Consider the following 13,391-nt stretch of genomic DNA (forward strand, 5'->3'; position numbering starts at 1 on the left):
ATAATATGGAGTAATATACATGTATTACACTATACTATTATATATAATTAATATGAAAACATATATCATGTTAAAATATTTCATAATGGCTATTTGCTCTCCTGAAATAAAACATATAGATAATATGACTTACCTATGCCTCAAATTTGGGGAAAATATTTAATGATCTAAATTTGATATAAAAATGATATAAATGAAAATTTTTATTGAAATAATGTATATTATGATATGTAAAGGCTTGAGAAATACAAGAGAAGAATTAACAAATTAGGTAAATAATTAATAAAAGTAGTAGTATAGTCACAATAAGTAATGAAAACTATTGAGCATTGTTTGTGTCAGGCACCATTGTAAGCACTGTAAGTGCACTGATGTATTTAACCTTCACAGCCCTCTCACCAGAGCCAGGGTGAGTGCTTTCATTATTGACCAGAGGAGAGGTTTATGGCAGCTGAATGGTATGCAAATCTCACAAATGACAAGGGAAATAAGTTATCAAAAGAAGAAGTTTAATCCCTAATTTGTACTTACTTTGTAGTTTATATATCCTATTTGACCCAGAATTTGACTTGAAGTAGGGGCATCCAATAGCAATGTAGAAGATGTGGGCCCTGCCTCATGCTTGTTACTTTTAGAACCCTATTTGATGAGTAACAATTGTGTCTCTGTTGTGAATCAGAATTTTCCCTATAACAAAGGAGAACTTCCACAGCACCAAAGGTCTCATTCTGAAATCTGTGTGGCAGCACACAGCATGGAAACAACTAAATTTGGGTGGAAAATACCTGTAGACTCTGAGATTGGCCCCCACTAAGCAGTGTGTGTGTGAGAGGTACAGGGTGCTTGTGTATATTTATTACTGTGCACACCTCAAAGGACATACTTTTAGACCTCATTTTACTGGAGCCCACTTCATAAGAGCACTCAGTAAACTGACATTTATTCACATCTATACTCCCCACTGTGAAGCAAACTTTTAATCACTACAATAATTTTTATTGAGTACCTATCTATGTATGCAAGTCTAAAAGTTAGAAGGAATAGTGGTTACATCCAGACAGGGATTTGAGGTAAGAATGGGACTGTATTTGGTGATTAAAGAGGACATTAACTGTATCTGTGATGCTTTATTTCCTTAATAAAACAAAGCTACTGAAAGTAAATTAAAAAAAAAGTTAACATGATTAAATTTAGATGGTGAAATCATGGGAGTTTGTAATGTTCTTTTTATTTCTCTGTAACTTTGAAATTAAGAAAAAATCAAAATGAAGATTACAGGGGGAGAGTTAGCATAAATGCAGCTCATCTTCATGAACTAAGACCTCACTAACCACTGAATCATCAGTTTTCTTGGTGCTGGGTTAGTGTTTAGTTTAATACCTTCATTTCTTTTGGGAGTGGAAACTGACTTCCTCAAAGTCATATATTTCTTAAGAAGGTAAGGGTGGAATGAGAACCCAGAGTTTATAATCTCCACCTACTTCTATGCTCTTTTCATGCTGCCAACACCTCTTCTTATCCTGCCATGGCATTGGGGTCTAGGATGATAACCACCGGGGCCTGGCAAATCATTCATAATCCAGAAATATTCCATTCTTATCATGATTCTCTACATACTAAGACAGAAGAGTGGATTTGGACATTTAAAAAAGATTTCCCACAATCCACAAGTTAACCTCCAGCTAATGTGAAAATTACTTAACCAAAGCAGCACTTAATTGTGTGAGATCTCATGGGGTCAGAATACATAAAACTATATTTAATAAGACCCACTAAGTGTCTGGTCCAGGAGGTTCTTGAGGAGAGGTGGAAAACACACACACACACACACACACACACACACACACACAACGTAAGAAATCTGTGACCATGACTAATGTGCTTATCAATATGGTAGAAAAACTAGGATACTACTTCTAACTTAACATCTAGGTAAACTAAGCTCAGTGTATGACTTGGATTTCATTGGGAGAGGTGTGGAAGTTGGGAGAAATGGAATTAGGGTAGAGACAGGAAAGAGCTGAGTGGACAAGAGCCACAGCATAACTGGTCTCTGACAAGGCAGGCTAGGATAGGATGTTGGCCTATCAAGGGGAGGATTTTTCTCTTGGAGAGTGGTAGGCAGCCATTTTAAAAGGGTAGGGACTGATTTAGAAAGTCTTGGGTGATAGACTGGGAGATTTTGACTGACCTGTCCAGGGAATTGTGAATTTTGGAGCAAGGATGCGGCAGAGTTCATTTTGTTATTCCTATGTCTAGTGATGTTAGCTACCAGAAAGGTATCAGTCATTTGTTGCTGTGAACACATTTTGTGCATTGGAGCCTATCCTTTGACATTTCTGTCAAAGTTTGGCCACACCACTGATCTACTGGGTAGCAGTGGGAGGGGGAATTTTAAGGTGTCTGACAAATGCAAACAACTTTTGATTATCAGTGAATTTGGGAAACAGATAAATGATTTCATTCCATAAAGATTTAATGAATACCTATTATGTGCAATGCACTGGGCCTTCTCCTACAATACATAGTAAAGGGGACACCCATCTAACTGGGAAGGAGATTTGTAGAGAAATACATGGAGAGCACAACAGGGGAAAGAATTCACTTGGGGCAATGAAGTACAGTTTAATAGAAGAAGTGGCATTTGAATCTGGGTCTTGGAGGATGAGTAGAATCTCAATAGAGAGGTACAGAAGCAAAGGACATTCTAGTGGAAGGAGCTAGAATAGCAAGGGCAGAAAATTGAATGGCATGTTCAGGGAATAGTGAGTCTTGATTGAAGTGTAGGCTGTGTGAAGAGTTGTGGCTGAGGGTCTGATGAACCAGGCAAACTAGGCTTAGGGATTTGTATATCAGAAGAGCCATTGCAGGTTTTGAACAGTAAAGTTATATGGCCTATACTTTAGAGAGATCACTTTAGTAGCAGTTTGAGGAACAAATTGGAATGGAAAGGTTGGAAGATCATATAGAGGTATTACAATAGTCCAAGCAAGAGATGAGAAAGGTTTGGCCTTTCATATCAATTAGTATAGAGAGAAGGAAAGGAATTTTAGTGACATTTTTTAGAAATTACAAGTTTTAATGAGAGTAACAGGAGGAGTTCAGTGAGAAGAGAAGATAAAATTCAGGGATGACTCCCAAAATTTTTGTCTTGGATGACTGTGCACATGGAAGGCAGATATTTGGCAGGGGAGATCAACTCACTGCCAAGAATTCTGGATTTGAGGGAGTAGCAGAAAGCCTGCTAGTGGGGTTGGTGGTCATTGCTGATATCCTGTCTCCCACAGGCACATTTACTGCTGCAGCCTTGGAATTAATATCACTGTAACTGAGAAGAGCTCCTTGCTAGTGGTTAATTCCCAAGGAGGCTCATCAGGCCTCAGGTAATCAGGAGATGATGATTTAGTTGTAATGCCTTATATGGCTTCACCTCCCCAAAGTAAATGAAGCTCATTTGTTGGATAAAAATTGAAGGAATGATCTTGACAGAGCATAGCACAGATCCTGTAATGAAAGGAAAATGAAGATGGTTGCCAGCCCATTATTAAGCGTAATAACTAGGTTGAAATTAGATGAAGGAGTTCATCTAGGCAGAACTTTCCTATTGATAAAGAGTAGAGGGTAAAAGTGTAAAAGAAAATCATATAATCCAATTCATGAAAATTGTAGAAATGTTTTTTAAAACCTGAAACAATAACTTTCATTGTATTTATACAGCTGAAGTGAGGTATATTCTCTCTATTGATGGATACTGATACACAGATGAAATTTTAAAAATCCAATTCTTTTCCACTGACAGAACTTTATTTTAAACAATAAAGTAAATAATGAAAATTAAAAAATGAAGAATTGGGTTCTGTCCATATTTCCAGGCTGGGGGCAAGGAAACAGGTGTCCAACAGCAAAGATAAAGTCTACTCACTTATTAGAGAATTTGATTTTTAGTGCTTGGGACCTGCCCACTTGAGGAAGGCAGCCTCCACTATGACAGATGTAAATAAAAAGAAACTTTTCATTAAGCACATTTGAGGGAAACAAATAGAGAAGCAGAGAACATTCAACTCCCACGTTAAAAATATTAAGAACAAGGAGAATAACTTTATATTCAACTAGAGGCCTGGTGCACGAATTCATGCATGGGTGGGGTTTGGCCAGCCTGCCCCTATGGGGGCCCATCGGGCCAGGCTGGCAAATGGGAGGAGCCACGGGTGGTTGGCAGCTGGCCTCGCCCCTGATCAGGATGTTGGGGGCTGATTGGGGGCTGGGCCGGCTGGTGGGGGGGGGGCAATTGGGGCCCAGATCAGGCTGGTTGGCTGCCGCAGTGTGCATCATAGCCACCAGTTGTTCCGGTCCTTCAGGTCATTCCGCCATTCTGGTTGCTGGCCTTTTATATACACTGAGTGGCAGATTATAATGATCTCTGAACACATAATAATCTGGCCACTCAGTGTATATCCTATATAATAGAAGGCTAATATGCAAATTGTCCCCTCGACCAGGAGTTCGACCAGCAGGCAGGCCGGCCAACTGCCCATGTCCCCTCCCACTGACCAGGCTGGCCGGACCCCACCCATGCATGAATTCATGCACTGGGCCATGGCCAGATTATCTTTATCTATTTTGGGGAAAAATTCCCTCCGGTCTCTTGAGATACCTTATATTGTCATTTTGTATTCTGAATATGAAAGGAAAATACTAAGGGGAATGATGTTTAGAAATTGTTCTCCCCATTATTATATATCTGTTCTCTGCCTCCTGACTATCTTATAACTAAATACTCCCTCTTTGTTGCACAAAGCAAGGGAACAGAAACTAAAAGGAACCATAGTCTATTAAATCAAAGACATTTTGTTTAAAAGGAAATGAATTATCAGATAACTCTTAAGGTCTGTGTGATAAAGCTAATTATAATGGCAGTTAAATATTTTCAACTCCCTTTGAGTATGATTGTTGTGTCTAAGAAGCAGAGGTTTTGATTATGTATCCTCAATTCCAACCATACCTTGTCAATAATGGATCAAATAGACTGTTAACATTGTAAAGGTGTAGATTTATGCAAGAGATCTTTTAGAATAGATAACTAAAGGAATTTAGTTAGCAAATGGAAGGACCATTCCAAAAGTTTTATATTTTCCTATCAATTAGGTAATGATAGAGGTTGAAGCTACTTTGCCAAGATAAAAAATTTAGTTCAAAAACACTTTCTGTGTACCTTAGGATTAGGGGAAAAAAACAGGAATATAAAAGAGTTTTAAAAAATGGATATCCAGGTATTCTTTCTATTAATGAACTTTTAAAATAAATCTACGAGAGAAAATATATTGATTTTAAAACATTTATATCATTACCTCTCATGTGTGTTAATTCATTAGAACAGTAACACATATAGCACATAAAAAGAATAATATAAAATTCATTTAAATATGATAAAACACTAAATATTAAAAATGCATTTAATCTAGAGATGTATCACCCATAATTTTTCATGACTCAGAAAGTTAAACTCATGCAGAGTTCTCTCTTTCTCTTCTTGACAATTATGAGACAAATGACTGGTTAAATGACTGATACCTGGGAGTGAATTAAAAAGCCCCCAAAAGATAGTCAGTGATCTATCTGGATTAGATTGTTAGTCTAATCCAGTTGTAATTTCTTGACTTCAACAGTACACAATCCAAATTGATGGATATTGTACCCTCTGAATTCTCAAAGAAAGTTCAAATGCCCTTCAGCATAAATTTAGGAGTTATTTATTTGATTATTGATTTATTTCTAACAAATACTTTCAAGATTATAGGAATATTTGGGGGAAATTGTAATCAAAGCCCATACACAGCAGACAGTATAAAATGAAATTAGAAAGAAATAAAAACCATGGAGTTAAAAACTTTCTTGGGCCATAGACTCCTTTGAAGATCTAAGAAAAAGCTGTGGAACATCTTCCCAGAAAAGTATAACCATGCACAAAGGTGCAACATTTTACCAACAACCTTGAAGTCTACCCAGGCACCCTCCTCACCTGGGTGTCCTTGAATCCCTGGTAAAAACCCTTCTTTTATAGATAGCAAAATTCTGAGGTAAGATAGTTATTACACTTGAGCATTGCATTTAGCTCTGAAGTTGCTGTCAACTGAGGTTAAAAGAGGAACACAATGGGTTATAGAGTTCTCAAAATCTAAGAAAGGGTGCAGATCAGTTGATAAATTTTAAGCCAGCATATAATTTTTAAATTTCAGTGTTTATACAGTTTATGAAAACATTTTATAACAAGTAATCAAATAATATTAAATAATATAGAATAATTTGATGAAATTATTTGAAAATAAGCAATTGGAAATAGAATATCTATGCTAATCGTATTGACTAGATATTAAATTAGCCACAGTGTATCATTTCCAACCCTTCTGGAAAAGATGTAATTTTCTGTATATGTCTTTCTTTAATGGTAGATTTAGCCACCTAATATTATTTGATTAAATTTGACATTTAATATATTAAATTTAATATATTTCCATGAGCACATACCAGCTGAGCAGCAAGGGGGACCTCAGGGTACAAAAATAAATTGAACGGTGATTAAATATCTGCTATTAATAGGTCAGACTATAGAAAACTGACATGTAGATAATAGCGAATAATGACTTTAGGTGTCCACTGCTTCCAAACCAGGTATTTACTTTCTCAAAAGGCAAATAAATACCATAATGGTTCTTGTCAGTTATAGGCAGAGGCAGCATATAGTAGGGGTTAAAAACACAGTCTCTGGAATCAGAGACTGTTTATCCAGCACTTATTAGCTGTATGACATTGGGCAAAGTAACTGAACTCTGAGACAAAAATCATAAAATGTGTTAGTCTCAGGGTTGTTCCTAGGCTAGAAAGGGGCCCTATAGACGTTGTTTTGTGGGGCTCATGTCTATGTAATCAATTTGAGTCGACTAAAATCAACATGTCCGTGTCATTCTAACAATTCAACCTCACACTCTTCTGGCATTGGGAACTAGCCATGGGTCCCTAGGCAAACCCCATAGGCATTAGTGCTAGAACTTCCTGGGGGTTCTAGTCAACCCCAAGCAGAAGCTTAATGTACAGGATTGAAAATACTCCAAAAGTACAGGGCTTGATCAGAGATCCTGCTTTCCCAGGCCTAAGGAAGACACTTCTCTGCCTCATAGGACCACTGGGAAGACTGAATGAGGTAATCTATATAAGGCACTTTCCATAGTCCCTGGCTCATAGTATGTCCTCAGTATATGTTGGCAATGATTGTTGTTCATATCATTGCTATCTACAATGGTCACTGTATCTCATGCCTCATCTGGTTTTCTTTCAGTGGATGGATGCATTGATTGGTCAGTTGATCTCAAGACATACATGGCTTTGGCAGGCGAACCAGTCCGAGTGAAATGTGCCCTTTTCTACAGTTATATTCGCACCAACTATAGCATGGCCCAGAGCACTGGGCTCAGGCTTATGTGGTATAAAAACAAAGGTGATTTGGAAGAGCCCATCATCTTTTCAGAGGTCAGAATGAGCAAAGAGGAAGATTCAATATGGTTTCACTCAGCTGAGGCACAAGACAGTGGATTCTACACTTGTGTTTTAAGGTGAGTACTGAATGAAAATATTGTTCAATACCATAGCTGGTAGTCTTTTGATTAGGACTGGAGTGTGTGCAGATGTGCCTCACCTTTACAGTAGGTATGTTTTTGAAAAGTTGCAGTGTATGCAGAGCTTCAATAAATTCAATTTTAATTATTTATTGGAACTACATTACAAATCTTTTCAAATTTTCATTAAATGGGACTCCCATTTACTGTGTGTGTTATTTAATTTAGAAATTTTGGCTTTCATTTCTTCCCCAATCCCCCCTGCCCCAGGGCCTTATGTTAATAGTTGTTTTGCAAATAGCCAGTTAGCTCAATGGTCATGATATCAGGCCATGAAAATAACCTTAAGTATCACTTAGGCAAAGGTCTCTCCTTGCTTATTGATGAAAAATACCTTCAAATGCTGCTGGGATATCTTTTAGCCAGTGAGTTACTGTTGCAATTTTTCATAGAACTGCAATGTGAGTTTGAATCCATTGTTTCTAAATATTCAACATGGACCCCTGTAAACACACAGTCATCCTGAGTTCTTAGGTACTATACAGGAAAGATTTCACATACAATTCCTGCTTGCAAGAAGTTTACAGTGAAAAGTAATCTATTTTATCCTTAGGGGTTCCACAATATACACTTCCTTCTCCACCTCAGTGCTAAAATCTAGGATCTAGAATCTCAGACAGACTGCATTAGATATTGAAATTAGGTAGCTGAGATGACCTTTAAACCACTTTTTAATTCTGCCATTTTTGGAACCTCTGATCTTGCTCACCAGGGGCCTGCACTCTATTATTTGATTATACCTTCTTGGAAATGCAGAACCTTCCTATTTTTGTTTCCTGTGGACTTTGTCTGATGCTAAAGCTATGCCACCTCTTCATCAAAAGCACTTGGAAACCCCAAGTGAGGCCTCATTAAGGCCAGAAGAACAAGGTGGTATATAAAAATATAACCTTCTTGACACTCTAAGAATCACTTTTGTATGTGTGTGGAGGGAATGTTGGGGAAGCAAATAGGGAGTTTAGTCTTTGTTTGTGGTAGGCAAAAAGTCCAGGATATTGGCAGAACTAGAAATTATTCTAATCACACCCTCAGTGATAGTATTTCACCTACTTGGGCAGCTCTTGGCAAAATTGGTAAGTGGGTATAATTCAGCTTCAGTAACTGACACTATATTCTTTAGTGTACTGCTACTCTTTCCCTGCTTACCCACTGTCCATCTCCCACCCTCATTAAATCCTGCCAATCAAAATAGAACTCTTTTCCTCCACAACTCCATTTGCTTTTTTTGTCTTGCGTTTTTACAAATTTAAAATTTTATCTGCAAAGCATCAGCCCACCATATACTTATGAATGAATTATTCAGTTACTTATTGCCTACTTTCCCTGACCTGCTTATGTTTCCAGTCTTGCTACCTCTCCTCTAACTCCATTCCCTTGCTATGACCAATGTTAACAATCTAATGTGTATCCTTTATAAATTCTTCCTACTCTTTTAGGTATAGGAACATATATACTTGAGTATTTTCTCCTCACTATTTTACAAAAAAAAATTTATATATTTCTCTCCATTTCCTTTTATAAGTAAAAGTACATAGCAGAAGTTTGAACATTCACTCATCCTTTTAAGTATATAATATGGATTGCTTGATAGTCTTTGATAACACAATTTAGTCAATCATTTTCCATTTCCCACTGATGTGCATATACTTTGTTTCCAGTTTTTGTATCTTCATCAAAAATGCTCTAATAAAATCCTTGTTTACTTTTAAATAAACTTTTAAATTTTATAACAGCTTTAGATTTACAAAATTATTGCAATCATAGTACATAAAGTTCCTGTATGCTCTACACCCATTTCCCCTGTATCAACATCTTACATGATTATGGGGCATTTGTTACAATTAATGAACATGTGGTAGAACATTATTATTAACTTAAGTCTATTATTTATTCAAATTTTTCAGATTTTATCTTTTTAAATTGTTTCTTCATTAATTAAGGTATGATATATGTGTCCTTATCCCCCCCCCTTGCCCCCACCACCCACACCACTCATGCCCTCACCCCCCTGGTGTCTGTGTCATTGGTTAGGCTTATATGAATGCATACAAATCCTTTGGTTGATTTCTCCCCCTTAACTCCGTCCTCCCCTACCTTCCCTCTGAGGCTTTACAGTCTGATTGATGCTTCTCTGTCTCTGAATCTGTTTTTGTTCATCAATTTATGTTGTTCATTATATTCCACAAATGAGTGAGATCATGTGATATTTATCTTTCTCTGATGGACTTATTTCGTTTAGCATAATGCTCTCCAGCTCCATCCATGCTGTTGCAAATGGTAGGAGTTCCTTCATTTTTTATAGCAAAACTAGAGGCCCGGTGCACGAAATTCGTGCACGGAGGGGGGTTGTCCCTCAGCCCAGCCTGTACCTTCTCCAATATGGGACCCCTCGAGGGATGTCCGACTGCCCGTTTAGGCCCAATCCCAGTGGGCCTAAACGGGCAGTAGGATATCCATCTCACAATCCAGGACTGCTGTCTCCCAACTGCTTGACTGCCTGCCTTCCTGATTGCCCCTAACCACTTCTGCCTGCAAGCCTGATCACCCCTTAAGCTCTGCTGCCAGCCTGTTTGCCCCCAAATTCCCTCCTCTGCCGGCCTGGTCACCCCTAACTGCCCTCTCCTGCAGGGTAAATCACCTCCAACTGCCCTCCCTTGCAGGCCTGGTCCCTCTCAACTGCCCTCTCTTGCAGGCCGGGTGCCTCCCAACTGCCCTCTCCTGCTGGCCATCTTGTGGTGGCCATCTTGTGTCCACATGGGGGCAGGATCTTTACCACATGGGTGCAGTTATATTGTGTGTTGCAGTGATGATCAATCTGCATATTTCTCTTTTATTATATAGGATAGAGGCTTGGTATAGGGGTGGGGGCCAGCTGGTTTGCCCTGAAGGGTGTCCTGGATCAGGTGGGGGTTCCCTTGGGGTGTGGGGCTGCCTGAGCGAGGGGCCTGTGGTGATTTGCAGGCTGGCCACGCCCCCTGGCAACCCAAGCAGAGGCCCTGGTATCTGGAATTTATTTTCCTTCTACAATTTAAACTTTGTAGCCTGGAGTGGAACCAAGCCTGGGGCTCCCTCCGCGGCTGGCAGCCATTTCTGTTGGGGTTATAATTGAAACTTTGTTGCCTTAAGCAGGTGTGCCTGGCCAGGGTGTGCGGAAAGCTTTGCTTCCCCTGTAGCCGGGAGCAACCCTGGCCTGCTCTCTCAAGCTCCATCCTGCTGCCATTTATTTGAATTTGTTTACTTTCTATAATTGAAACTTTGTAGCTTGAGTGGAGGCTTAGGCCTGGCAAAGGCAGGTGGAAAGCTTGGCTTCCTCTGTTACCTAGGAAACCTTGCTCTCTGTGGCTGTAGCCATCTTGGTTTGGATTAATTTGCATACTCGCTCTGATTGGATGGTGGGCATGGTTTGTGGGCGTGGCTTGTGGGTATGTTGAAGGTATGTCAATTTGCATATTTTCTATTATTAGTATTCCATTGTGTAGATGTACCACAGTTTTCAAATCTACTCATCTGCTGATGGGCACTTAGGCTATTTCCAAATCTTAGCTATGATAAATTGTGCTGCTATGAACATAGGGGTGCATATATAATCTCTGATTGGTGTTTCTAGTTTCTTGGGATATATTCCTAGAAGTGGGATTACTGTGTCAAATGGGAGTTCTATTTTTAGTTTTTTGAGGAAACCCCATACTGTTCTCCACAGTGGCTGCATCAGTCTGTATTCCCACCAGCAGAGCAGGAGGGTTCCTTTTTCTCCACATCCTTGCCAGCACTTGTCATTTCTTGATTTGTTGATGCTAGCCATTCTGACAGGTGTGAGGTGGTACCTCATTGTTGTTTTGATTTGCATCTCTCAGATGATTAGTGACTTTAAGCATGTTTTCATATGTCTCTTGGCCTTCCTTATGTCCTCTTTCAAAAAATATCTATTTAGGTCCATTGCCCATTTTTTGATTGGGTTGTTAATCCTTCTTTTGTTAAATTGTATGAGTTCCCTGTAAATGTTGGAGATTAAACCCTTATCGGTGATAACAATGGCAAATATGTTCTCCCATGCAGTGGGCTTTCTTATTCTTTTGCTGATGGTTTCTTTTGCTGTGCAGAAGCTTTTATTTTGATGTAGCCCCATTTGTTTATTTTCTCCTTAGTTTCCCTTGCCCTAGGAGCTGTTTCTATCCCAGGATCCATCTGGGATACTATATTAGATTTGGTTATCATGCTTCCTTAAGCTCCCTTTTTATTTTTTTAATTTATTATTGACACTATTACATATGTACCTCATCTCCCCCACACACACCCATGTATCCACCCTTGGCAATTTCTTAGACTTTCCTTTTTTCTCATAACCTTGACAGTTTGATTAGGACTTTTCAGAAATTTTATAAAATGTTCTTCAATTGGGATTTATCTTATTTTTTTCATAGTTAGACAGGAGCAATAAATGTTGTGAGGAAGATCACAGAAGTAAAATACCATTCTCATCACATCCTATCAAGGATACAATGTATCAATATGCTTTATCAGTGTTGATATGGACCTTGATCACCTAGCTAGAGGTAGTGTTTGTCTTTCTGCACTGTAAAGTTACTGTTCTTTATTTCTCCTTTTTAATACTCTCCTCTTTGGAAAAAAGAAGTTATTCACAGTACATACTTAAAGACTGGAAAGTTGTGTTCCACATCATTGAGTGATCTACATAAAATTATTTAGAATTATTCTACATGGAATATTTGCCTCTTCTTCTCCATTATTTATTCAATCATTTACTTATATCAGTATGGAATTATGGATATTTACATATTATAAATTGGGTTATAGTTCAATGCTACTTTATTTTCTGGTTCAAATTCTTCCACCTTTGTCCATTGGGAGCTCTTTCAATGGGTGTATCTGTCCCTTTGAAATAACCTCATTATTGTGCTTTTATTAATTTAGCATTTCCTTATATTCTACTACTATAAGATATTATAGGCTTATCTTGTCTATTTCTTATCACAGTCCTAGAATTAGCCATTTTACCCCCCAAGGAGTCCTGATTCCTTTTAATATAGAAACCACAATTTGTGTGCTAGATGTGCTTGTTGCTACTGGGGTGGGGCTACTTTTAGGCACTCTCAGCTGACAGGCTATTTACTTTTAAGCAAAGCCTTATATTATTCCATGCACAAGTGGAATTTTTCAATGTCCTTGTAATCCTTTCCTATTAGGTACCTCTCTGTTTTAAGTACATATCAGTTGGCCATGTTTGTATCTATTGTAGATACCATCTAAGTCAGTGGTTCTCAACTCACATCTAGATCAATAGAAGAAAACGGATGGTATTCTACAGAGCAGATACTTAATTAAAGCATATGTGGTGATCTATTTAATCACACAGAAGGTCTTAGTGATTGGGACTGATATGTGTAGGTAAAATTTTGAACATTATTCCTCATGTGTACCTTGATGAGGAAAAAGTTTGGGAACCACTGTCCTGAAGGAAACAACTGTGTTTTGTCAACTCAGACGTATAGAAATATATTTCATGACATATGTAAAGCAGGTAGCATTTGTGTGTGAATAATAGACAAGTTTTTCATATCTAGTGCCCATTGATGCCAAATACGTGACAAGTGGGTCAGGCAGGTGAGCGGTTAGGAGCCAGTGGTCCTGTATTGTGAGAGGGATGTCCGACTGCCACAGTGATCAGGCCTAAACTGGCAGTTGGACATCCCCCAAGGGGTC

At 38.5% G+C, this 13,391-nt stretch overlaps 1 protein-coding gene across 1 annotated transcript in view; it reads left to right on the forward strand.

Annotated features, from left to right (window-relative positions):
- IL1RAPL2 (interleukin 1 receptor accessory protein like 2) overlaps positions 1-13,391 on the forward strand; it is a gene marked incomplete at both ends in the record, with an annotated part of 1,477,463 nt that overhangs the window by 743,152 nt on the left and 720,920 nt on the right. Inside the window, one exon of the mRNA XM_079764395.1 lies at positions 7,334-7,607. Within this exon, the coding sequence (XP_079620521.1) occupies positions 7,334-7,607 (274 nt within the window). The remainder of the gene's footprint in view (positions 1-7,333; positions 7,608-13,391) is intronic.

Source organism: Cnephaeus nilssonii, assembly GCF_951640355.1.
Source record: "Cnephaeus nilssonii genome assembly, chromosome: X".
Lineage (NCBI taxonomy): Eukaryota > Metazoa > Chordata > Mammalia > Chiroptera > Vespertilionidae > Cnephaeus > Cnephaeus nilssonii.